The 24,545-nt window shown below is 41.8% G+C and overlaps 1 protein-coding gene and 1 pseudogene across 7 annotated transcripts in view; one reads left to right on the forward strand and one right to left on the reverse strand.

Moving 5' to 3' along the window:
- The first annotated feature begins 3,665 nt into the window (after positions 1 to 3,665).
- Positions 3,666 to 24,545, forward strand: part of MEAF6 (MYST/Esa1 associated factor 6) — a 32,727-nt gene continuing 11,847 nt past the window's right edge. For 3 of the 7 annotated variants that reach the window (XR_012381287.1, XM_073902887.1, XM_025856388.2), the window contains exons 1-5: positions 3,666 to 3,823; positions 5,030 to 5,145; positions 8,421 to 8,508; positions 8,657 to 8,702; positions 19,866 to 20,058. Coding sequence is in view for 5 of the 7 variants with exons in the window: in XM_073902887.1 (XP_073758988.1) it covers positions 3,734 to 3,823; positions 5,030 to 5,145; positions 8,421 to 8,508; positions 8,657 to 8,702; positions 19,866 to 20,058 (533 nt within the window). In the remaining 2 variants the exon portion in view is untranslated. Of the gene's footprint in view, positions 3,824 to 5,029; positions 5,146 to 8,420; positions 8,509 to 8,656; positions 8,703 to 19,865; positions 20,063 to 20,691; positions 20,714 to 24,092; positions 24,123 to 24,227; positions 24,286 to 24,545 lie in introns of those variants that run through there. The other 4 variants (XR_003205160.2, XM_073902886.1, XM_073902888.1 and 1 more) reach the window with 4 other exon arrangements.
- LOC141374417 (cytochrome c oxidase subunit 7C, mitochondrial pseudogene) lies at positions 21,845 to 22,297 on the reverse strand (annotated as a pseudogene).

The raw sequence follows: 24,545 nt of genomic DNA on the forward strand, positions 1-24,545 counted from the left end.
GTCTGTTTTTGTGCCAGTACCATACTGTCTTGATGATGACAGCTTTGTAATAGAGCTGGAAGTCCGGAATTGTGATGCCGCCAGCTTTGCTTTTCTTTTTCAATATTCCTCTGGCTATTCGGGGTCTCTTCTGGTTCCATACAAATTTTAGGATTATTTGTTCCATTTCTTTGAAAAAAGTGGATGGTATTTTGATGGGGATTGCACTGAATGTGTAGATTGCTCTAGGTAGCATTGACATCTTCACAATGTTGGTTCTTCCAATCCATGAGCATGGAACGTTTTTCCATTTCTTTGTGTCTTCTTCAATTTCTTTCATGAGTATTTTATAGTTTTCTGAGTACACATCCTTTGCCTCTTTGGTTAAATTTATTCCTAGGTATCTTATGGTTTTGGGTGCAATTGTAAATGGGATCGACTCCTTGATTTCTCTCTCTTCTGTCTTGTTGTTGGTGTATAGGAATGCCACTGATTTCTGTGCATTGATTTTATATCCTGCTACTTTACTGAATTCCTGTATGAGTTCTAGCCGTTTTGGGGTGGAGTCTTTGGGTTTTCCACATACAGTATCATATCATCTGCAAAGAGTGAGAGTTTGACTTCCTCTTTGCCAATTTTTTGGCTTTGCCTCTTTGCCTTTGATTTCTTTTTGTTGTCTGAGTGCTGTGGCTAGGACTTCTAATACTATGTTGAATAGCAGTGGTGATAGTGGACATCCCTGCCGCGTTCCTGACCTTAGGGGAAAAGCTCTCAGCTTTTCCCCATTGAGAATGATATTGGCTGTAGGTTTTTCATAGATGGCTTTATGATATTGAGGTATGTACCTTCTATCCCTATACTCTAAAGAGTTTTGATCAAGAAAGGATGCTGTACTTTGTCAAATGCTTTTTCTGCATCTATTGAGAGGATCATATGATTCTTGTTCTTTCTTTTGTTAATGTATTGTATCATGTTGATTGATTTGCGGATGTTGAACCAGCCTTGCAGCCCAGGGATAAATCCCACTTGGTCATGGTGAATAATCCTTTTAATGTACTGTTGGACCCTATTGGCTAGTATTTTGGTGAGAATTTTTGCATCCATGTTCATCAAGGATATTGGTCTGTAGTTCTCCTTTTTGATGGGGTCTTTGTCTGGTTTTGGGATCAAGGTAATGGTGGCCTCATAAAATGAGTTGGGAAGTTTTCCTTCCATTTCTATTTTTTGGAACAGTTTCAGGGGAATAGGTATTAATTCTTCTTTAAATGTCTGATAGAATTCCCCTGGGAAGCCATCTGGCCCTGGGCTTTTGTTTGTTGGGAGATTTTTGATGACTGCTTCAATTTCCTTAGTGGTTATAGGTCTGTTCAGGTTTTCTATGTCTTCCTGGTTCAATTTTGGTAGTTGATACATCTCTAGGAATGCACCTATTTCTTCCAGGTTATCTAATTTGCTGGCATAGAGTTGCTCATAATATGTTCTTATAATTGTTTGTATTTCTTTGGTGTTGGTTGTGATCTCTCCTCTTTCATTCATGATTTTGTAGATTTGGGTCATTTCTCTTTTAAGAAACTGAATTTCTAATTGGAAAAGCTTCCAGGGGTGCCTGGGTGGCACAGTTGGTTAAACGTCAGACTCTTGGTTTTGGCTCAGGTCATGCTCAGCGTGGAGTCGGCTTCAGGTTCTCTCTCCCTCTCTCTCTCTAAAATAATTAAAAATAAAAAGCTTCCAAAAAGAAGTGTCCAGGCCCAGATGGTGATGGTTTCACTGAAGAAGCCTACCAAATTTTAAGAATAATTAGCACCATTCTATACCATCTCTGCCAGAAATTAGAATATCAGGCAGTACCTTCTTAACTCATTTTATGAGGGCACTATTACTTTGGTATCAAAGCCAAACAGAACAGTACAAAAAAAAAAAAGGGTAAGGAAAAGGGGGAGAAGGGGAAGAGGAAGAAGAAACAACAAAAACCCTACAGACCAATATCCCAGAAATTTAGCCACAAAAATTCTGGATATTAGCAAATTGAATCCAGCATATATAAAAAGAATTAGACAACATGACCAAGTGAGTTTTATTCCAGATATGCAAGACTGGTTTAACATATGGAAATAAATCTATATAATCCACTATCCCAAGAGGCTAGAGAAAAAATGATCATGTCCATTGGTGTAGATAAAAGCAGTTGACAAAATTCAATATCCATTCATGATAAAAACTATCAGTAAACCAAAAGTAGAGGGGGAACTTCCTCAATAAAGAGCATCTACAAAAATCCTACAGCTAATGTACTTAATGGTGAAAGACTGAATATTTTCCTTCTAAGATAGGGAAGGAGTCAAGGATGTCTACTGTGACCACTCTTACTCAATGTAGAACTGGAAGGCCTACCCAGCACAGTAAGGCAAGAAAAAGAAATAAAACATAAGGATTGGAAAGGGCAGGGGGACCCAACAACCTTATTTGCAGATGAAATGATTGTCTATGTAAAAAATCCCAAGGAATCTGCAATAAAACCCTTCTAGAATTAACAAGGGAGCTCAGCAAGATTTCAGGTTACAAGATCAACACACAAGAGAAATTATCCAGAATGCAGCAGAAAGACAAAAAGATGGGAAACCGTGGGTAAATAAAGGATTATTATTTTAAATTTGAGTTACATAAGGAGAGAGGAAAATGAGGCAGAGGAATATCTGAAGAAAGAGCTGAAAATTTCTCAGAACTAGCGGAAGATACCAATCTACAGACTGTTGAAACCCAAAGACTTGAAGCAAGGTAGAAAAAAAAAAATGAAATATGAAAAAAAAAATCCCGTTCATGGTAGTGGAACTGCAGAACCCTGAAAGATGGAGGGCAGAGGCTGGAGAAGTAAGCAAGAGCCAAATGAAAACCAAGTTAACGATGTTGGACTTAATGATAAAAACGAGTATTTGTATAATCCTTATTACTTGCCAAGCCCCTACGTGAAGTGATTTACTCAGGACAGTTGTACGGGGTAAGTACTATTATTACCTCCATTTTAAGGATGAGGAAGTTGAGACCAGTGAAATTTACTTGTGCAAAATGGCACGGCGTAGCAATGGTAGAGGTAGGATTTTGAACAAGGTAGTTCTGGCCTCGGTTTGTGACCTTAACCGCTACACAAACTTGTCTCTCTAAAGGGCAATGGGAAGCCATCGAAAGGTTTTAACCAGGGGAGTGACACCATATTTGCTTTCCAAACACCAACCATCCTGGCACCACTATGGGTAAGGATCAAATAGAGCTAAGGGTGGAAAGAGGCGGCTGTGGGAATAATGGAGCCAAAAATGGGGAGGGCCTGGACGAAGGGGAGGTGGCCGACAAAAGCGAGTGGACTGAGAGCTCTTACGGAGGCGAGTCTTCAGGTTTTGTGGGGGAGAGGAGAACGACGATGATATTCACGTTTCTGACTCGGGCAATTCGGCGGACAGTGCAAGTCGTTCACTGAGGTGACTTGGGAGGAGTCTGGTTTTGGACAAGGTGAATTTGTAGTGTCTGTGACGCACAGCCGGCCGCGGAGGGGACCAAAGGCTGCTAGGACCCACAGCAGGGCCCTTCACCGGTCCGTCCAGGCGGGGCGCTCGCGAGCCCGAGGACCCCGAGCGCGGCGCGGCGGCGCGCGCCTCCGGAAACCGCGCGCGCAGGCGCAGTGCGGCGCGGGCGCCCCCTGGCGGGCGGCGGCGCGCAGGGACCGCCCCCAGCCTGGCGCCGCCGCCGCCCGCCTCAGCCCAACATGGCGATGCACAACAAGGCGGCGCCGCCGCAGATCCCGGACACCCGGCGGGAGCTGGCGGAGCTCGTGAAGCGGAAGCAGGAGCTGGCGGTGAGGGGCCGGCAGCGGGGGCGCTCGGTGGTGGCTCCGCGCCCGCCCCCGCCTCCAGGCCCCGGCCCGATTGCGCCAGGCCGTTACTCCCGCGGCGCAACGCGGCGGCCTGAGGCCGGCTGCGCGTTCCGCGGCCCGCCGGCGCCACGGCTTCCCGGCTGCGCGACTCCGGAGCCGGGTAGCCGGGGCCGGGGGGCGGGGCATGGAGCGGGGGAGGGGGAAGGGGCCGACGGGGGCGTGGAGGCGGGATGGCGCCTGGGGTGGGGGCTTCTGTGTGGGAGCTCGAGGGAGGCGAATGTCTGTGAGCTTTGGGGTTAGGGGCGGTTGTGTCCTTGGCCTTTGCTGGCTGAGTGAGGGCGGGCAGGTCTTTGGTCTTTGAGGGGTGGGTTCGGGCGTGTCTGGGGGGCCGTAGGAGACAGGTTCGGGCTTTGCCAGTGGGCTTGGAGGGGGTGGGGTAGGAGGCGAGTGTGGGAGGGGGACCCAGTCATCCAGTCTGGCCTTTGGAGGATGGAGGGGCGCATGTCCTTTTGAGGACTAGAAGATGTGTTGGATGGGGCTTTTGACGGGCATGGCTGTGATGTTTTGGGGAACATCTAGAAGGTGACAGGCGAGGGGAAAGGACTCAGTCCAGGGAATTGAGAACTGTGATATGCACCCAGGGTTCCAGACACCCTGGTGGCCGCCCCCTCCCCCCCGTGTTTAGGTTTGGGCACCGGGGAGGGCCATCTCACCCGAAGCTGCCCTCCCAGGTTTCCATGGCAACTGACAGCCTGGTGCCGGGCGTTCTCTCAGAGCCTGCGGGGAGGGGAGCGAGTTGGCGCTGGAAGGCTGCTCACCCTTTCCTCTCCCCAGTAGCGGTACCTTTGTGCGTGCGAGTGGAGACTGCTCACGTTCTGCCTGAGCGGGGGTTCTTGACAGCTGGGTTGCCACCAGCCGTCTGAAACATATGCAAAATTTTGCACATTTTTCTGGAGACAGGCTCTATACATTCCCTTCTGTTCTCAAAGGGCTCCAACAAGACAGGTCTACGGTCTAGATGTCTTAGTCTGAAAACAGCCTTCCTCTTCCCATGTCTTGTCTTTGCAACCGGGGTGGCTTATGTAGTGGAGCTTGAATGTGTAAGGCTAATATTCAGAGTTTGGTTTAGTCAGAATTAACGTTTGCATTTAAAACACATTACCCATTTCCTTATTTTTCATCTCACAGGAAACACTGGCAAACTTGGAGAGACAGATCTATGCTTTTGAAGGAAGCTACCTGGAAGACACTCAGATGTATGGCAATATTATTCGTGGCTGGGATCGGTATCTGACCAACCAGAAGTGAGTGTCAGAAGCCTGTGGTGTTGGTATTGTGCCCTAGTAATTGTTTTTTGGACTATCTATGTTCTTGCTAGCAACTTTGCAGGGAGGCAGTAGTAAAGTGGTGGTGTGGAAAGCCGTCTGGGGTTCCACTTGGACTCTGGCTCAGCCTCTGCCTCACTGAGTAATCGTGGGCAAATCCTACATCGGGGAAATAGGGAAAGTCGGGCTGGTGGTACAGGGTTGCGTGAGGCGTTAAACAAAGTGCAGCAAATGACAATACCTGACATACCACTTTGTTAGTGTTTTCCATTTTTTAATTAGTCGTGAGTTTGACCTTTACAATATTTGCCACACCTGTGTGCTAACCATACCACAATTTATTTGGTAATAACTATTCTTGAAAACTATCTAAGCTTTTTGAAAATTTTCAAATTTGTAACGCTTCAAGTTGAAATAGTACTGTGCACACTTGATACCCTTCCCTTGCATTCATCAGTTGTTACCATGTAGCTACATTTGCTTTCTCTCTAATGTATATAAATATATACACACCTATATCTGTACTTAAAATTTTTAGAGGCGCCTGGGTGGCTCAGTCAGTTAAGCATCCGGCTCAGGTTATGATCTCAGGGTCGTGGGATTGAGCCCCATGTTGGGCTCTGTGCTGGGTGTGGAGCCTGCTTAAGATTCTCTCTGGGTGTGGAGCCTGCTTAAGATTCTCTCTGTCTCTCTGCCCCTCCCCCTCCTCTCTAAATTTTTTTTTAAATTTTGATATAATTACAGATACATAGAAAGTTGCAGCAAATTAGAGAGGTCCCATGTACCCTTCACCCAGTCTTCCCCAATAGTTGGATTTTATGTAACTGTAGTAGAATATCAAACTCAGGAAACTGACATTGGTACAATGTTTATGTGTAGTTCTGTCACTGTGTGTAGATTCCTTTAAGCACCACTGCAATCAAGATACAGAAGTATTTTATCACCACAAAGATCTTCCGCCTGCTACCCCTTTATAGCTATATCTTCCCTTTCCCCCACTTTTTTTTTTTTTTTGCTAATCATTTAAGTAGATAGCATGACACTTTGCCCATAATTATGTCAGCAGTTACCTCCTACGGATATTTTTCTTACCTAGCCACAATTATCACACATAGAGAATTAGCATTACACTAATAGTATCATCTACTATAGTCTTTATTTCAAATTCCCCTAGTTGTCCCCAACATGCTTTGCTGCCTTGTTTTGATCCATTCAGTGTTCATGTATTGTATTTGGCTGTTAAGTCTCTTTCCTCTCTTCTTTTAGGAGAGTCTCCTACCCTTTTTGGTGGTGAAGTTGTTCATGACGTTGTCTTGCAGAATGCCTCAATTCCAGATTTTTCTTTTTTTTTTTTTCTTTTTTTTTTTTTTTAAAGATTTTATTTATTTATTTGAGAGAGAGAATGAGAGATAGAGAGCACATGAGAGGAGGGGAGGGTCAGAGGGAGAAGCAGACTCCCCGCTGCGCAGGGAGCCCGATGCGGGACTCGATCCCAGGACTCCAGGATCATGACCTGAGCCGAAGGCAGTCGCTTAACCAACTGAGCCACCCAGGCGCCCAATTCCAGATTTTTCTTTTTGTGACCTCATGAGAGATCCTTTAAGGATTTTTGGAAAAAATCTTACATAAGTGATTTGTATGCCTGGTGTGTTGTTTACCTCTATTATACTGGGAGGCACATATGTCATATTGTTCCATTATTGGTACGAAGTTTGAGCATATGATTTCTCCCTTGTAAAAATTCATTTTTTTCTCATTGTAATTGGAGGCTATACTTTTAGACAGTGTGAATATATTGCTCCTCCAAATTTCTATTTAGTGGTTTTTATATCCATTGTTGATTTTTACCTGACTCTCTTAATATACTGCTGATTCTGATCCTTGTATGTGGATTACTGGCATTTGGAAAGAAGAATTTTCCCTTCATATCTTCTCTCTCTCTCCTTCTCTCTGGCCCTCTCTCTCTCTCTCTCTCTCTTTTTTTTAAGATTTTATTTATTTATTTGACACAGAGAGAGACAGTGAGAGCAGGAACACAAGCAGGGGGAGTGGGAGAGGGAGAAGCAGGCTTCCCGCTGAGCAGGGAGCCTGATGTGGGGCTCGATCCCAGGACCCTGGGATCATGACCTGAGCCGAAGGCAGAAGCTTAACGACTGAGCCACCCAGGTGCCCTCTGGCCCTCTCTTTACTATATTAGAGACCAATGGATTTAAAAAAAAAAAAAAAAAATCAGTGTGTTGGAATCTAATGCTGTCACTTTTTTATTGTAGAGTCTTATTTTTTACTATGACCTTATTGAAATATATACAGAGAAGTGCATACATCATAAACATACAGCTTAGTGACCAAGCAAACACACCCATCATTATCATGTTCAGTGCTTGGTTTGCCCCATATGTGGACAGAGGGAGCCTCCTTGTGCTGATTCCTTTGTCTTTTTGACTTGACCCTTCAGTCTTCCAGCATTTTGTTGCTTTCTGTCCCAACAAGGTGTCTTAGACTCACCTTGTCCTTTTCTTATCCCAGAACTAATACCAGCCATTTCCTTAAGGAACCCTGGTTTGTTCTTTAATTTTTTTTAAAGATTTTATTTTATTCATTTTTTTAAAGATTTTATTTATTTATTTGACAGAGAGAGATACAGCAAGAGAGGAAACACAAGCAGGGGGAATGGGAGAGGGAGAAGCAGGCTTCCCACAGAGCAGGGAGCCTGATGCGGGGCTCGATCCCAGGACTCTGGGATCATGACCTGAGTCGAAGGCAGACGCTTAACAACTGAGCCACCCAGGCGCCCCTAAAGATTTTATTTTTTTAAGTAATCTCTAAACCCAGTGTGGGGCTCAGACTCACAACCCCAAGATCAAGAGTCGCATGCTCCACTGAGCCACCCAGGCGCCCCGTGTTCATTAAATTTTTTCAGTTAAGCTTACTTGACAGAAACATTTCATATCACTACTCTGTGCTAGTTGTTTTTAAAAATATCAAATATATATTAAAATGACAGTGACTATGAACTAACTAATGTCCCATAGTGGAGCACCTGCCATGTGTTGGAAACCGTTGCTATCTGTGTAGGCATTCAGCGTAAAGGTCATTTTGGTCAATCCAAATGGTATGGAGGTATTTTCGTGTGAAAGTTGGTAATTTAAAAAAGAGAGACAATGAGAGAGAATTCCTTACATGTGTCCTGGGCCATCCTCAGCTTGAGCCATAGATACAGCTTGGTGCTTATGAGTTTCTTGTGTGTGTTTTAGAAACTCCAATAGCAAAAACGATCGAAGGAACCGGAAGTTTAAGGAAGCTGAGCGGCTCTTCAGTAAATCCTCAGTTACTTCAGCAGCTGTAAGTGAGGTGGGGGGAATCTTTCTGTGGCCCATCGTGGAGGAACTCCTCAGTTAAATTTCTGCGAGTTTTCTCTTTCCCTGCTGTCTGAGTGCTCTCTGGAGGTCTGTGATAATTTTTCTAGTAATAGGTGTTTTTTTTCTTTTAGGCAGTAAGTGCATTGGCAGGAGTTCAGGATCAGCTCATTGAAAAGAGTAAGTTTATTTTTTTTACTTTTTTATTACTTTATTTTTAAGCTACAGTAGCCCTTATATTTAACTCCTATCCTACCTAGAAGTTAGGAACCCTTTTGAGTCTCCTTAATCATGTCTTTTTTTCCTCTTTTTTTTTTTTTTTGAGGGAAAAACTACCATGTCCTCCCTGCCTCTTCTGTCATGCAGAGGTTGACTCTAGCTGCTCAAAGACACAAAGATATGTCTTCATTGCTGATAAGTGTCAGGGAGGTTTTTTTGTGTGTGTGTTTTTTTTTAATTTAAAAAGAAAACCTTTTATCATGGAAAATTTCAGACATATCTGGTAAATCTCCATGTCTCCAATTTAATAATTCTTAGGAAAATCTGATCCTGTGAACAGAATGTACTTGTGTATTCTTAAATATAAAACACAGAGTAGATAGTATTTACTTTGTAAGGAAATTGTATCATTATCTGTAGGTAAGCCATATAGTCTAATTCTATTCTAATGTCTAGTGATGGGATATAGATCTGTACATTTATCTTTCTGAGTCAGACTTTACGTAGCTGTCTGTATTGGACACTCTTCCTGTGCACTGGGTCACTCTGAAACATAACCTGCTTTTTGTATTGTGGCTGTGTACTTCTTTCAGTTGGTATATCTTGTGGGATCCAGTTTTTGTGTTTGCGCTGGGCCAGTGATTTGAGGAAGAGGGATTTTGGTAGTTTGGGAGTTAGAACTACTCAGTGACTTTGATTATTATCTCTGTGTACAGATTTTGAAATATCTAGAAAATGTCTTCTAGTCATTTCCGCTCAGATATTCAAGCTCAGACATTTTATCTAAAACTAAACTGTTCTGTTTCCTTCAAAACTTGTCTGCTCAGTTTTTCTGTTATAGTACTTCTTTTCTCCCTCATTCGAAACTCTGTAGGCATCTTTGACTCCTTTCTGCCAACCTAATCAATTATACCAAGTCCTTTTGATTTTTCTTTTACTATGGCTTAAGTAAGTTAAATCTTATTTCTTTTCAATTAATTGCCACTTGTAGAATGTAGAGCTAGTATTATCTGCTTTCTGAGGTCATAAGACTGGTTAAGGAACACCCTGGACCTCACTTCTGTGAGTTGAGATGGAATGATGTCTGACTCCTCAGTTTTCACAAAAGCCTATAATCCTCCTCCTGGCTTGGTGGATGGTTCAGCATCTGGCTTTGTACTTAACTACCCACACAGAATGGCTGCACCTAGGTACCCGTGAGGCAAGGAGTCTTAAAGCCACAGCTTGCAGAAGCTTGGCTGAGACAAGCACTTATGTATTAAAGGTTTTTTGAAGCAGGTGTAGGCCATCCATTCCCGAGATCTTCCCCTTGAATTGAGTCACGTCCCTGGAATTTGTCATATTGATATTTCTTGGTCTTCCCTATAAAGTTGTATTTGATGAATTATATTCTGGTCCTGTTAAATGTGCTACTGTATTTATTGTAAGAGAATGTTGTAAATGTTTACTATCATTACTAATTATTATGATTTTTAGGAATAGTTGTTCTTCCTGAGGGGAGCCTGGGTGGCTCTGTTGGTTGAGCCTCAGGCTCTTGATTTTGGCTCAGGTCATGATCTCAGGGTAGTAGATTGAGCCCCATGTTGGGCGCTCCACTCAGCTGGGAATCTGTTTCTCTCCCTCTGCCCCTCCCCTGCCCCCGCTTGCACACGTGCACACTCTCTCTCCTTCTCTCTCAAATAAATAAATCTTAAAAAAAGGAATAGTTGTTTTCCTTGAACAGCTAGTTGGTTTTTACTGAATATCTGATAATGGACTGTTTCTTTGTATAGGTGCTAAAATGTTTAGTGGTTCTCCTCTAGGAAGCAAGTATTTATAGCGTGCATTTTGGGAATGACTCTTAATGTTGCATCCAGCTTACTTTTCTTTTTTATTTATTTATTTATTTATTTTTTATCCAGTTTTTCTATTCCTCTTTGTTTTACTTGTCTCATTTTAAATTTATTTTATTGGATTTTATTATATGAATCTTGGTAAACTGCTTTGAATTCTTTTTAGAATAGAGAATTACATAAATAGTGAAGTTTATCAATTCAAATGGTCAGAGCCCCTTTAAAGTAATTCTGTTGCGTTCTGTCTGTTCTGTCTTACCACCTGTCATTACCATTTCCTCCTGCTGTTCTTTTTTTTAGAGGAGGGTGCAGAGGGAGAGAGACTCTCAAGTAGACTCCCTGCTGAGTGCAGGGTCCAATGTGGGGCTCCATCTCAGGACTCTGAGATCATGACCTGAGCCAAAATCAGGGGTTGGTTGCTTAACTGACTGAGCATCCTGGGCGCCCCCCCTTCCTGCTTTTTTTTTTTTTTTTTAAGATTTTATTTATTTATTTGACAGAGAGAGAGCACAAGTAGGTAGAGCGGCAAACAGAGGGAGAGGGAGAAGCAGGCTCCCTGCTGAGCAGAGGTTTCCCCATGTGGGGCTCGATCCCAGGACCCTGGGATCATGACCTGAGCTGAAGGCAGATGCTTAACTGACTGAGCTACCTAGGCACCCCTCTTCCTGCTATTTTTAAGAGTTTATTTTCATCTTGTTTTTTTGCAGTCAACTATAATGTGTCTAAGTATGAATTTCTTTGTAATTATCTGGGTTGGGTTTCATTGGACTTCTTGAAATGGTGGCTTAGTAATTTTCATCAGTTCTGGAAAATTCCCAGCTATTACCTCTTAAGATACCTCATTTGCTCTGAGCTCTGTCCCATCTCTTCTCCTACTCTGCTTACATGTATGTTAAACTTTCTCATTGTATTCTTTATGTCTTTTATTAGCCCTTCCATGTCTTCTGTCTTTGCCTCTAGGCCACCCGACAGTTCACTAAATCTCTTTTCAGTTGAGTCTGACTTGCTGTTAAACCTTTCCTTGATTTTTAAAATTTTTTTACATTTTTAATTTCCAGAAATTCCACTTAATTATTTCTAAAATCTGCTATGTAATTTTTCAGTAGCTTTCTCTGCAATTATTATTAAACTTTATTTCTTTAAGCAGAGTAAACCCAGTTGTTGTATATTCTGTGTTTAATTTCAACCTCTGAAGTCCTTAAAGACGTGTTTCTGTTGTGTGTTGCTTCTGCTGGTTATTACTCATGAAGTCTAATTTCCCTATGTGCCTGGTTTTTTTGACTGTGTACTGCTCATTGTAACCTCAAGTATTTATAGAATAATTTGAGGGGGAGGATGAAGGTGCCATCTTCGAAAGACTTAATGTTTTCTTCTGCTGGGTGTTTAGACCCCTTTAAACCAAGTTGAGGGCCCCTGAAAGACCCAGCTGATTCAAACCAAGCTTTAATTCCATCAGAGGAATGGTCTGCTTCACCTTTTGCTCTTTTTCCTTTGCACAGAATCTCTCCAGTGTCTCAGAATTTCTGTATAACAAATCTTGCAGAATGACTCCTGGTTCTTGATTTTTTTTTTTTTAAAGATTTTACTTATTTATTTGACAGAGAGACATACAGCGAGAGAGGGAACACAAGCAGGGGGAGTGGGAGAGGGAGAAGCAGGCTTCCCACGGAGCAGGGAGCCTGATGTGGGGCTCGATCCCAGGACCCCGGGATCATGACCTGAGCTGAAGGCAGACGCTTAACGACTGAGCCACCCCCGCGCCCCCTGTTTCTTCATTTTTGATGGTGATGAAGTACACATTCTTTTTTCTCAGAATTTTGAGTGACACATTCTTAGATCTCAAGGATTTTGGAGTTCAAACCATTCTGAAAATTTTCTTTAAAAATGCATTACTTTCTGCTAAAGGCTTATGTACCCAAACTAGAATGATAGAGTGGATTAGCACGGTCCCCAAAGGGGAATTTTATGCAAATTAGTGAAGCATTGTGTGTTTTTGTAAGAAGAATAAAAACAAACAGGCAGATTTTATCCAGTTTCCTTTAAAGGATCAGCCTAGTTTCTGCTGTTGGTTTTATCAGACTCACCTGAAGCTTTCATCAAACAGATCTTTCCTCAGCATTTATATCATTCCCGTGGATAAGTAAATGGCTGCATGAAGCATTGTTGGATATCTTTCTTTCCTCCTTTAAAGTTTTTGTGCTGATCAAAGTTAGTGCTTTGGCACGATTCAGTAGGTGTTTTTTGTTTAAATGAGTAGAGTGTCTCATTTGTCGGTGTATTATACTTAATAAAAATCTGGCATTCTTTACTCTAAAAACAAGTTTCTTACTTATATGTCAGTGAGAAATGAACTTAGGTATCTTTTCCTGGTGATAGCATCATAGGGTTGACTGACTCGCTGCTGCCCTTTGGGGTGTTGTAACCCACCTCTTTTGCTCTCACTCCTCTCCTGCTTTCATGAACCAAGAAGAGACAATTATTAGGGCGCCTGGGTGGCTCAGTCAGTTAAGTGTCTGCTTTCAGCTCGGGTCATGATCCTGGAATCTCAGGATCGAGCCCTGCATCAGGCTCCCTGCTCAGCAGGGAGTCTGCTTCTCCCTCTGACCCTCCCTCCTCTTGTGCTCTCTCTCTCTCAAATAAATAAATAAAATCTAAAAAAAAAAAAAAAGAAAGTCATTTATTCCTACTTTGTGGTCCAACTTTGTATTTTAACAGTGTTTAGTCTCCCTGGCTACAGTCCCTCTTATAAACCACTTCTAGCCCGATAATCCTAAAACATGGGTTTGTACAGAGAACTCAGGAAACATTCATTGTTTGATGTCACTTCTCTGTTTAGAAATACTCGATGACTTTGCCTTATGTCCTGTTAGCAACTATTTTACGGCACATTGTCTGTTGTTTAGAATTTGATTTGCATGTTTGTAGATCTCAAGGATATTGAGACTTGAACACTTGCTGTGTTCTAGATACTACTCAGCCACTTGCATTTATCTCATTTATTCCTTAAAGCTACTTCTTGAGGGACAGGTACAGATTATAGGCTCCTTGAAAGTGGGAAACATTGCCGTAGCTCCAGTGTTGACCCCAATGCCTTGTCTATAAGGGATATTCAGCATAGAGAAAGATTTCCCATTTTACAGATGGAGAAACAGGGTCTGAAAGGTTAAGCAACAAGTCATCTTTTAACCATCTCACACTGTCTCCGTAGGTCAGATCCCTTAATCTGACACTCACGGCTCTCCTTATGCTGTCATGCTGTCATTTCTCAAGCCATCTGCTTAAGAGATGTTGTTTGATTCATTTGTCCCAAATGTACCTTGTGTTTTCTCTCTGCGCTTTTGCTTGTGCTATCTTTTGTACTTATTTTGGCTTCTCATTTTTCAAGGTCCAGCTTAAATTCCACCTCCTCAGTGAAGCTTCTCCTGAATAATCCACTCTTTCTTCTCTGGCTCCTGTGATACTTAATATCCATATCCGTCCTTTGGGACATCTGTTACTGCCTGGGATGTTACCGCTTCAGAGAAGTAGCGCGGTGGATTCTCCCTTCATAGGGCTTTGATTTGATTTACACTCTTTTGTGTGTGTTTGCTCATGGGTGCTTATAGAATATGACGGACTCATCCATTTACTCAGTACTCCCATAGCTGCTGGTCCAAAATGAGGAAATATGTTGGTTTGGTTCATTAATGCCATTTAATAGAATTGCAATGCAGGCAGAATTTGCTGTGTCTAACTTACCTTTCTTACTTGTCTCCCACCTTTTTGGTTCATCTGCTCTTCCTGTGCCCAGCCGCTACTCAGTCCTGTGCCCCTTCTGTCACCCTGTCTATGATCCAAAGCTTTTGTAACCTCATGCTCTGTCAGCCTGTTCCCTCCCTAACCAGTGCCTCCACCATTTGCAGTTTTAGAGATGACATTTTTACCTACATAAGAACAGGATGGGCTATCAGAGAAGGCTGTCCTAATCATACTTCTCCATTTTAGACGCATCTTCTTATATTTTGCTAGAGTTTTTTTTTTATTAGAAAAGTATTATATTCTGATTGTACTAAGTCAAACTATTTAGAGGTGAATATGAGACAGGTTAATTACCTTGTGTTCTACTTCAGCCCCAACGTTCTGAGGGTAACCAACATTAATAGCTTGATATCCTAACACATCCTCCTGGACACACACACACGCAGACACACAGAGTTGGGGATTTTTTTTCACTTGGAATTTTAGTTATGTCATAAAGGGATTTTTTTTTTTTAAGAAAGAAATTGGATCTAACAGTACATATTATCTGCTTTTTCACTTATCACATATGCTCCTGCAGGTTGAGTGCATCCAGAGAGAAGTGTATAGAGTAGTGATGAAGAGCGTGGGCTTTGGAGCCAAACTATCTTTGAATGTGAATCCTGACTCTTTCCCTTGTTAGATGTGTGACCTTGGGCAGGTTTCTTAAACTCCAGCCTCCTCAGTTCCCTTCTCTGTCAAATGGTCATCATAGTGGTAGAGGTTTCTGTGAGGGTTATAGGTAAGATCTATTTAAAGTGTATAGAACAGTGCCTGGCTTCTAGTAAGGACTGTTAGCCATTGTTATAATCTCACATTCTTTTCAAAAGCTGAAAATACCCAGCAATCTGGTTGTGCCTCCCCTCTTGGTGAGTATTCACACTGTCTCCATTTTCGCCACTATAAACAGTGTTGCAGTAAGCTTCCTTGTATACACTAGCTTGTTTGTAATGGACTTTTTATTTCTATATGATAGTGTCCCAGAAGCGGCATTACTGTGTCAAGGGGTGATTTTCATAAATACAGCACAGTGGTGTAGTGGGAAATATATATTTGGTCTTTGTCCCCTGCTTTGGCACACAGTTCCTAAAACCCTTGGAATCTCCAGAGTGATAAAATGACTGGCATACACTGCATACAAAAGAAATTTTTGAATGCTTGAGTGCCTGGGTGGCTCAGATGGTTAAGCATCTGCCTTCAGCTCAGGTCATGATCCCGGGGTCCTGGGATCAAGCCCCACATCAGGCTCCTGGCTCAGCGGGGAGCTGTTTCTCTCTCTCCCTCTGCCTCTGCCCATGCTCTCGCTCTCTCTCTGTGTGTCTCAAATGAATAAATAAAATCTTTAAAAAACAAAAAATTTTTTGGAATGCTAATGGAGATGACTGAGGGCTGAAGGCCCCTAGAGGGCTTCAGGATGGGGGCTTAGAACTTTCAGCCTTACCTCAAACCTCAGAGAGGGGAGGAGGGCTAGAGACTGAGTTAATCACCAGCAGCCAATGACTTAATTAATCATGACTGCATAAAGAAACTTCCTTAAAAATCCCCAAACTATGGGGCGCCTGGATGGTTCAGTCAGTTAAGTGTCTGACTTTGTCTCAGGTCATGATCTCAGGGTCCTGGGATTGAGCCCTGCATCAGCCTCCCCCCTGTGCCCCTCCCCCCGACTTGGGCACATGCGTGCGCGCTCTCAAATAAAACCAAAAAAAAAAAAAAATCTAAACTTGAGCTTTTGTTGGTGAATGAAAAGGGGTGCTAGGAGGGTGGTGTGCTCAGAAAAGGCATGGCAGCTCCCCGCCCCTCCCCATACCTTGCCCTGTGCATTTGGCTGTTGCTGAGTTGTAATCCTTTATAATAGACCATTAACAGTAAATAAATCGTATTCCTGAGTTCTTGGGGCTGATGGACATTGTAGCAAATTATGAAACCTGAAGAGGGGGGTTAGGGTACCCCTGATTTATAGCTCGTTGGTCAGAAGTATGAGAGGCCTGGTATTTGAAGTGGGGGGGGCACGCTTGTGGGACTGAGCCCTTAACCTGTGGGTCTGCCCTAACTCTGGTAATAAGTGTCAGAATGGAATCAAATTGTTGGTGCCTGGAGAATCAGGGAATTGGTTTTTGGTTTTGGAAAACATCGTAGACTTTTCCAAAAAGAGTATCACCATTTATCGTCCTAGAAGCATAGTTTGGGAAGGCCTGTTACAGATATTATCAAGATAAACTACAGGAAAAAGTGAATACTTTTGAACTCTCTATTAAAGGGAGTTTTTGAATCTATACAAATAAAGAAGGTAAAAAAAAAAACAAACCCCTGTGTACCCATCACACTGCCCCAAATCCCAGGCCATGGTCAGTGCCCTCTCCATACCCGACCTACTCTCACTTCTGCCTCCTGTGTCACATTGAAAATCCTAGACATCATACCATTTTCTTGTATATTCATGTTTCAATATGTATCTCCAAATGATAGGTTTTTAAAAATTGTGGTAAGGACACTAAAAACAGGGGCACCTGGGTGGCTCAGCTGGTTAAACATCTGCTTTTGGTTGAGGTTATGATCTCAGGGTCCTGGGATTGAGCCCCACATCGGGCTCTCCACTCAGCAGTGAGTTGGCTTCTCCCTCTCCCTCTGTGATCTCTCTCAAATAAATAAAAAAAAATTTTTTTTTAACAAGAACATTAAAACAAGTTCCACAGGATTTTTTTTTTTTTTTTTTTTTTTTTAAGTAGACTCCACACTCAGTGTGGGGCTTGAACTCACAACCTGAGATTAAGAGGTGTGCTCTACCGACTGAGCCAGCCAGGTGCCCTGACTTCCACAGATTTTTAAGTGCCTGATATAGTATTGTTAACTACGGGTACAGTATTGTACAGTAGATCTCTAGAGCCTATTCATGTGTAACTGAAACTTTCTACTCCCCATTTCTCCCTCCACCTGGCAGCCACCATTCTACTCTCTGCTTCCATGAGTTTGGCTATTGTAGATACCTCACAAAAATAGAATCATGCAGTATTTGTTCTTCTGTGACTGGTTTATTTCATTTAGCGTGATCTCCTGGTTCATCTGTGTTGTAGCATAAGACAGGATTTCCTTCTTTTTTTTAAGGCTGAATAATATATTCCACTATATATACCACATTTTCTTTATCCATTTATGCTTTGATGGACATTTAGGTGGTTTTCACACCTTGGGTAATGTGAATAATGCTTCAGTGGACATGGGAGTGCAGGTATCTCTTCAGAATCCTGATTTCAGTTCTTTTGGATAAATACCCACAGGTGGGATTGCTGCATTATACGGTAGTTCTATAAGCGATAGGCTCTTACCACTATAATCACACCAAGGATAAAAACCCCTAAACAAAATATGTATTACTATTATATTTCTTTTTAATGCTGAAGAGTACTCCATTAAATGGATGTACCACATTTTATTTTATTTTATTTATTTTTTAAAGATTTTATTTATTTATTCATGAGAGACAGAGAGATAGAGAGAGAGAGAGAGGCAGAGGGAGAAGCAGGCTCCCAAGGAGCAGGGAGCCCGATGCGGGACTCGATCCCAGGACCCTGGGATCATGACCTGAGCCGAAGGCAGACGCTTAACCATCTGAGCCACCCAGGCGCCCCTGTACCACATTTTATTTATGTATTCATCAGTTAGTGGTCATTTGGCTACTAGGTATAATACTGCTGTGAATATTCATGACAAGTTTTGTGTGAACCTGTTTTCATTTCTCTTGGGTATATACCTAGGAGTGGAATTGCTGGATCATTTAGTAATTCTGTCCTTAGCCTTTGGGGAACTGCCGAACAGTTTCCAAGGTGGCTGTACCATTTTCTATTCCCATCAGCAATGTATGAGGGTCACATATTTATATATTTTTTCTTGTTAGGCTTCCTGTGGTTATATCGAAGAAACCATTTGCCTAATCAAATGGGTTCTAAGAGTTGTATGTTTTTAGCTCTTACATTTAGGCCTCTGATACATTTTGAGTTAATTTTTGTGATGGTGTGAGATAGGGATCCAACTTCATTCTTTTTTTTGAGAATGTCCAGTTGTCCCAGCATTATTTATCAAAAATATGATTCATTGAATTGTCTTGTCACCCTTGAAAGCCATTTGACCCTAACTGTGAAGGTTTATATCTGGACTTTGCATTCTGTTGATCTATATGTCTCTTCTTATACCAGTACCACACAGTCTTGGTTACTGTAGTTTTGTGTAGTAAGTTTTGAAGTTTATTTTCCATTTTTTTTTTAAGATTTTATTTATTTATTTGATGGAAAGAGAAACAGCTAGAGAGGGAACACAAGCAGGGGGAGTGGGAGAGGGAGAAGCAGGCTTCCCACTGAGCAGGGAGCCCGATGCGGGGCTCCATACCAGGACCCTGGGTTCATGACCTGAGCTGAAGGCAGACGCTTAACAACTGAGCCACCCAGGCGCCCCTATTTTCCAATTTTTATATGAAATTGGTTTTCCTGAACCTTTAGAAGCATGATTCATCAGCATACTTTTTCTGGCTTCATAGCTATAGAGCTCCCTCTTCTGCTTTTTAGGGACCGTCTCTTTCTTTTACTTTTGTACTCATATGCAACTCAATTTGAAATCCCTTCCCAGCACTTTGTAATACAGAGATATGAAAAGAAGAAAACAGGTCCTTGGTCCTGTTGTCCACATAACCCCTTTTGACAATTTCTAGAAACCATGTACATATTTGGGCTCCTTCAGTAGTTGAGTAAAGTAAAAGTATTCTTCTGCCCTTACCTATTATGGTTTCAAGAAATTCCTTTCAGGAAAAAATAGGTATACATTTACCAGATTATATGTAATTATTCTTAAAAATACATATTTACGCAAATTGTTTTTGGATTTGCTTACTTAATATATATAATATGTGTCAGTTGAAGAATATTACTACCACTTTTTAGATACTATTTTTTTTAAGATTTTTATTTATTTATTTGACGCACAAGCAGGGAGGGGCAGGCAGAGGCAGAGGGAGAAGCAGGCTTCCATGGGATCATGACCTGAGCCAAAGGCAGATGCTTAACCGACAGCCATCCAGGCGCCCCTTAAATACTATTCTTAAGATTTCTCAGAGTAATGGGGCTTCTATCCTCTTGAGCCCCCTTTCTTGATAGACAGGATTCCTGTGTGGTTTGGGGAAGGAACCCAGGCTTCTTGTATAATTATGAATCCCATTAGTGGATTTGCTGTTTAAGTGACCTTTATGCAGCCAGGAGGAAGGACTCCTGCTTGTATGGTCCCATCCCCCAGCTGTCCTTAGGTAGGTTGTTTCTGGTTACACTGTTTCAGATTACTTGTGTTTCTGGAACTCTGGTAACTTTGATGCTTTGACTGCACATGTCTTCTCTGTCAGTTAGAATGTATGGTCCTGGAAGATGGGAAAGCATCGCTTTTTTTATCTATTAGTGCTCAACAACATCATTCCTGGCTGACGGACTGCCTGGGGAGTGCTGCTAATGCTTCTGGGACTTGTGTTTATTACCTCCAGGGGAGCCGGGAAGTGGGACAGAAAGTGATACTTCTCCAGACTTCCACAATCAGGAGAATGAGCCCAGCCAGGAGGACCCTGAGGACCTGGACGGATCTGTGCAGGGAGTGAAGCCTCAGAAGGCTGCTTCTTCTACTTCCTCAGGGGGTCATCACGGCAGCCATAAAAAACGAAAGAATAAAAACCGACACAGGTCAGTGGCAGGGACCCCCACCTCCCCGCCCTGCTGCCCCGCCACCCCCACTCCCCTGCCCAGGGCTGCCATGACTGTTGCTGCAAAGGGACTTCGCTAGAGGAAAAATTTGTCAGAATTGGTGCCGCCTTTCTGTTGCAGATGGGGAGAAATTGTTCTGGTCCAAATGAAACAGGCAAAGTTTTCTCCAGTGGAGGAATGGGTGGGCATTAGAGTAAAAGTGAAGGAAGACAGCCTTCTCACTGTTTCTAGTGTAGAAAAGTTTCATTCCATAAACACTTTGTTTAATATGATGAAGCTAAGGAGGAAAGGGGGAAGTCTGTAAAGTTGGACTTGGAATATGGCACTAGTACATGTTTGGAAGCTGCCAAGTGGGAGAGAGTCTTTTGCTCCTAATCCTGGTCCCTGCTTACACTTACTCCCTTGTGGGTGGACAGAGCTGATCTGACACAACTTTCTTCCTTTTAAATACAAGGTGTTTGTTTGCTTATGATTTCTTTGTTTTATATATCTCTGCAATATGGTGATTTCACATATCAGAGAGGAATAATATAAAGTCTGTATAAGATATGAGAGTACCTTTCTAGATAATGTTTGTCCACTGTGTTTGTTTTTGTTTTTGTTTTTTTACAGTGCGTAATGAGATAGGAATGACATCAGTGGACAGAGAGGTCAGGTGTCACCCAGAGAGGATTTTAGCATTCACTCTGCCTGGGGTTTGTATGATAATACTAGGGCCTATTAACTCAGATAATTGGAAATTACACAGCTGTACTCAGAGAGGGTGATACATAGCTTCTAGAGTGAGCAGTCTTGCCCTGACCTCAAACTTCCTTCTGGCAGGCATGAAAACCAGGTGTCCATAGGCTGGCTTTTGTCCTGCTCCTCTTGGGAGCTTACATACTGAGGTGAAAGGGCGCAAGCAAGGAAGGGGCGGGGTTCCCTGTCCTCCAGTGCCCTTCTGGGCGGGGTTGCTCTACAGACCTGTGGGATATTCCTTCACGCACCCAAGGCATCCATGATGTTAGCTTCGTGGTTATGGCACATGGGGATAATATAGAATGAACCTGAACTGGCTTAGCCTCCTAGGCATCAACAGATTCTCTAATTCTTGTAAGAATTTTTCTTGTCAATGGTGGTGGTGGTTTTTAGACTGCAGAAATAGTATTTCCTCCAAATAGTGACCCAAGGTCACTGCTTAACACTTTCCTGCAAACTGAAAATCACTATGCCAATCTCATGACTGCAGTAAGAAATAGCAAAAATTGCACATTTTTTTTTTGTGTGTAAGGTTATAGGCTGTTTGATCACTGTGGTAGGACTAATGCTAGCTTATCACCAACAGTAGCAGGGAACCAGTATTACTCTTAAAATATTTTTTCAAATTGTTAAGGTAATTAAATGCCATGCTCTGTGTTGCTTTTGTTAAATTCACTCCAGTGTTATTTTAAAGTAATTATTCTTTTCCTGTTTCACAGTGTCTAGAGTAGGGGGACAATTCCTTGAAGTTTCTGGGACATTTTTTCCATTAGTCATACAATAGATAGCTACTGTTTATTGTAGGTGATACTTTCCCTTTTTTTTAATGCCATGATCACCTGACTGATAAAAGGGAATTAGGCATGAACTTAACTTCCTCCTGTAGGTTTCTAGTAGATTTCCATAGGAACAGCACTTCTTCCTACCCTTTTTTCCTCTGGCTCCCAGAGCTAACTCCTTCCAGAAAAATAGAAGGATTTATAAAGATCTTGGATGTTACTTATTGCTTTCACAAATGGTGTTTTCTTTTTTTTTTCCATGCCATAAGTTTATTTACAAACATATTGAGTATGTTGAAAACAAGAGTTTGATCCATTTTTCAAAGAGACTGCACCTCTTAAAATGTTCCTTTTCACATCTGTTTGATGGATTAATTAAAACATCCTTATTTCTTAAGCAGCTGATGTCTTACTATAAAAAAGGTACAGCAAATCCAGATCCAAAGTTCAAAGTCATCATAAGTAGTAATCGCCACTTGTTTTCCACTGAAAATGGCAAATTCTTCCCTGGGCCTTCCTCATAGTGGCTCCTACGGACCACAGAGGTTGTGAACCTCCAGATGCTCTGTCTCAACATGGCGCTGTTGGAAGTTCTGCCCATAAATGGTGTTTTCTGTTTGGAAAGCAAGATCCTTTTGTCATCCCACTGGTTTAATATCTGGCTGGCCTTTTCCCTTGGCCATAGGTGCCTACATACCCAAAGGGGGCAGAGTGAAGCTGATTTGCCTTCTTTCTGTATAAAAAGGTTCAGTGCACCAGAGTAGCATTTCAGGGGCCAGTGAAGGTTCTCAGATTCCTGCCATCTTCAGTAAGGAAATGTCCAAATCCCTTGTCCCCGACTCATGTCTTTGTGGCTCTTTCAGATCATGGGAGGATGGAGCACTTTGTTCATACATATTTGTACATTTGCATTCAATACAGTCCTTGTTTCTCCTCCCAACTTGCCATGCCCCCTCAGATAAAGTCAGTGGTAAATTATTTCAACAAATGTCTGAATGCCTACTGTGTGCCAGGCACTGTTTAGGGGTGAGTAAAGCAGATGGAAATGAATTTGGTACTGTAGCAAAAAGGAATAACTTACGGATTTGTCCTCTTGAGGAATATGAACATTTGTCAAATAATTTTTAGCATTCATACATGATCACAGTGTTCTGAATTCTTATATTTTACATGATATCTGAATAATAAGTCCCAGTGCCTTTAAAGAAAAAAGTTGAAATAATAACTTATAGCGGCTCTTAGAGGTTTTTACTAATTCGCAAAACTCTAGAATTCTTCTAGGTAGTTTGTGATATTTTCATTAGGTACAGTCTAATTTGCCAACAAAATTAAGTTAGGCTGAAAATTAAATTTTTTTTAAAAGTTTTATTTATTTTAAGTAATCTCCACACCCAGCGTGGGGCTCGAACCCAACCTGGAGATCAAGAGATTTCTTCTGGCTCTTCCAACTGAGCCAGCCAGGAGTCCCTAAAAGTTAAATTTTTGATAATTCCTCAGATGACTTAAGTGAGGCAGTTGCATAAGAGATACTGAAGTTACGCTTTCTTCCAGCTTCACTCTTGCAGACATGGGCCAGGAGGAAAATAGAGCATTTTGCATATTGTTTTAGCACCTGTCTACAGTGTGAAAGTTGTTGGAGCCAGCCAAAGAGCTGGTGTCATGCTCAGGGTTAATGTTTGCTTTGGAGGTCTGCCCACACCATGGCCTGTTAGCAGCGATATCCTCCTAAACAGCCTCCTCCTCTGCATTGTTCCCTTCCAGATCCCTGAGGCTCAGGTGCTGGTGGATGTCAGCTGTCCTTTGTCTTACTAGGGGGGCTGTAGATTTGGGTGTTCTTAATACTAGCCCTGGCATAAACAGTTACCTGCCATCACCAATTCAGGGGCAAAGTGATGTGACCCTGCAGTTTTCTGGAACAAGACTGTCACCAAAGTTTATTCATTTGACCCTTGGCTTTCTAGGATGAATGCTCTAAAAAAAGAATCCCATGTTCCCTGGACATTCTTAGAACTTATAACTTGAGTTTAAAAGTTGCAAAATGTTTTCTTTTAAAAAATGTATAATGTTTTTATCTTTTGTGTTAGTCAAAGTGTATTGTGCTGATTTGTTAGTACTCTCTTCAAAGCACCCTTTCAATATATGACTAAACCCTTCTTTCTCTATTTCTTCTAATGCCCTATTTATATTTTTCACTATAATTACGTATTTTAAAAGTTCTAACTCTGAATCTGGCAGCTAATAAATGGCCTGCAGGTACCTCATTTTCTAATGAAATAACTTTTCCTTTCATAGTCTGTTCTTCTGATACAAAACCCAGTGAGGGAAGGGACTCTCCCAACCGCAGAATCTTTGGTGCTTTGATGTTTGAAACTAAGGCTTAAGATTCTTAAAGCTGATTTTGTTTCTACGAATCTTGCTAGGGTGGCTAATCGACTAATTTATTCAATTAGTATATTAATTTCTATTGCTTTCTTCCTTTCAAATGCTGCCCCTCAGCCCGTCTGGCATGTTTGATTATGACTTTGAGTAAGTTTGATTTGAATTAGTATTTGTGCTGTGTTTTTTAGTGTGTAGAGACCAATATGCCTTTTTGAGACCTTTCTAACCCATAGTTTATCTGTTTAATTGTAGGTATGTATATTAGGTTAGGCTGGGAAGTTTTTTTTAAAAACAGAAAAACGTGATGGAGGTAACATTTTATTTAATAACTTAAGCAAAATTAAGTAAACTTCACTTTTATGCATTTTAATTTCTTTAAAAATAGATAACCTTTAATTCACATTTAAATTGATTTCGTGGCTTTGCTTCATAAGGAGATTAATAGTTTAAGATCTTGATATTTTGGTTTGGAAAGATTTAAAAATTGAAATTTGTTTAATTTCTTTTGTGTTTCATGGCCAGAAATACAAACTCCTAGTCTCTTTCCTGTTCTTAATCATTACGTGTCTC

The sequence above is a fragment of the Callorhinus ursinus genome, unplaced genomic scaffold (assembly GCF_003265705.2).
Source record: "Callorhinus ursinus isolate GAN/ISIS: 27379988/994484 unplaced genomic scaffold, GSC_fseal_2.0 scaffold18, whole genome shotgun sequence".
NCBI lineage: Eukaryota > Metazoa > Chordata > Mammalia > Carnivora > Otariidae > Callorhinus > Callorhinus ursinus.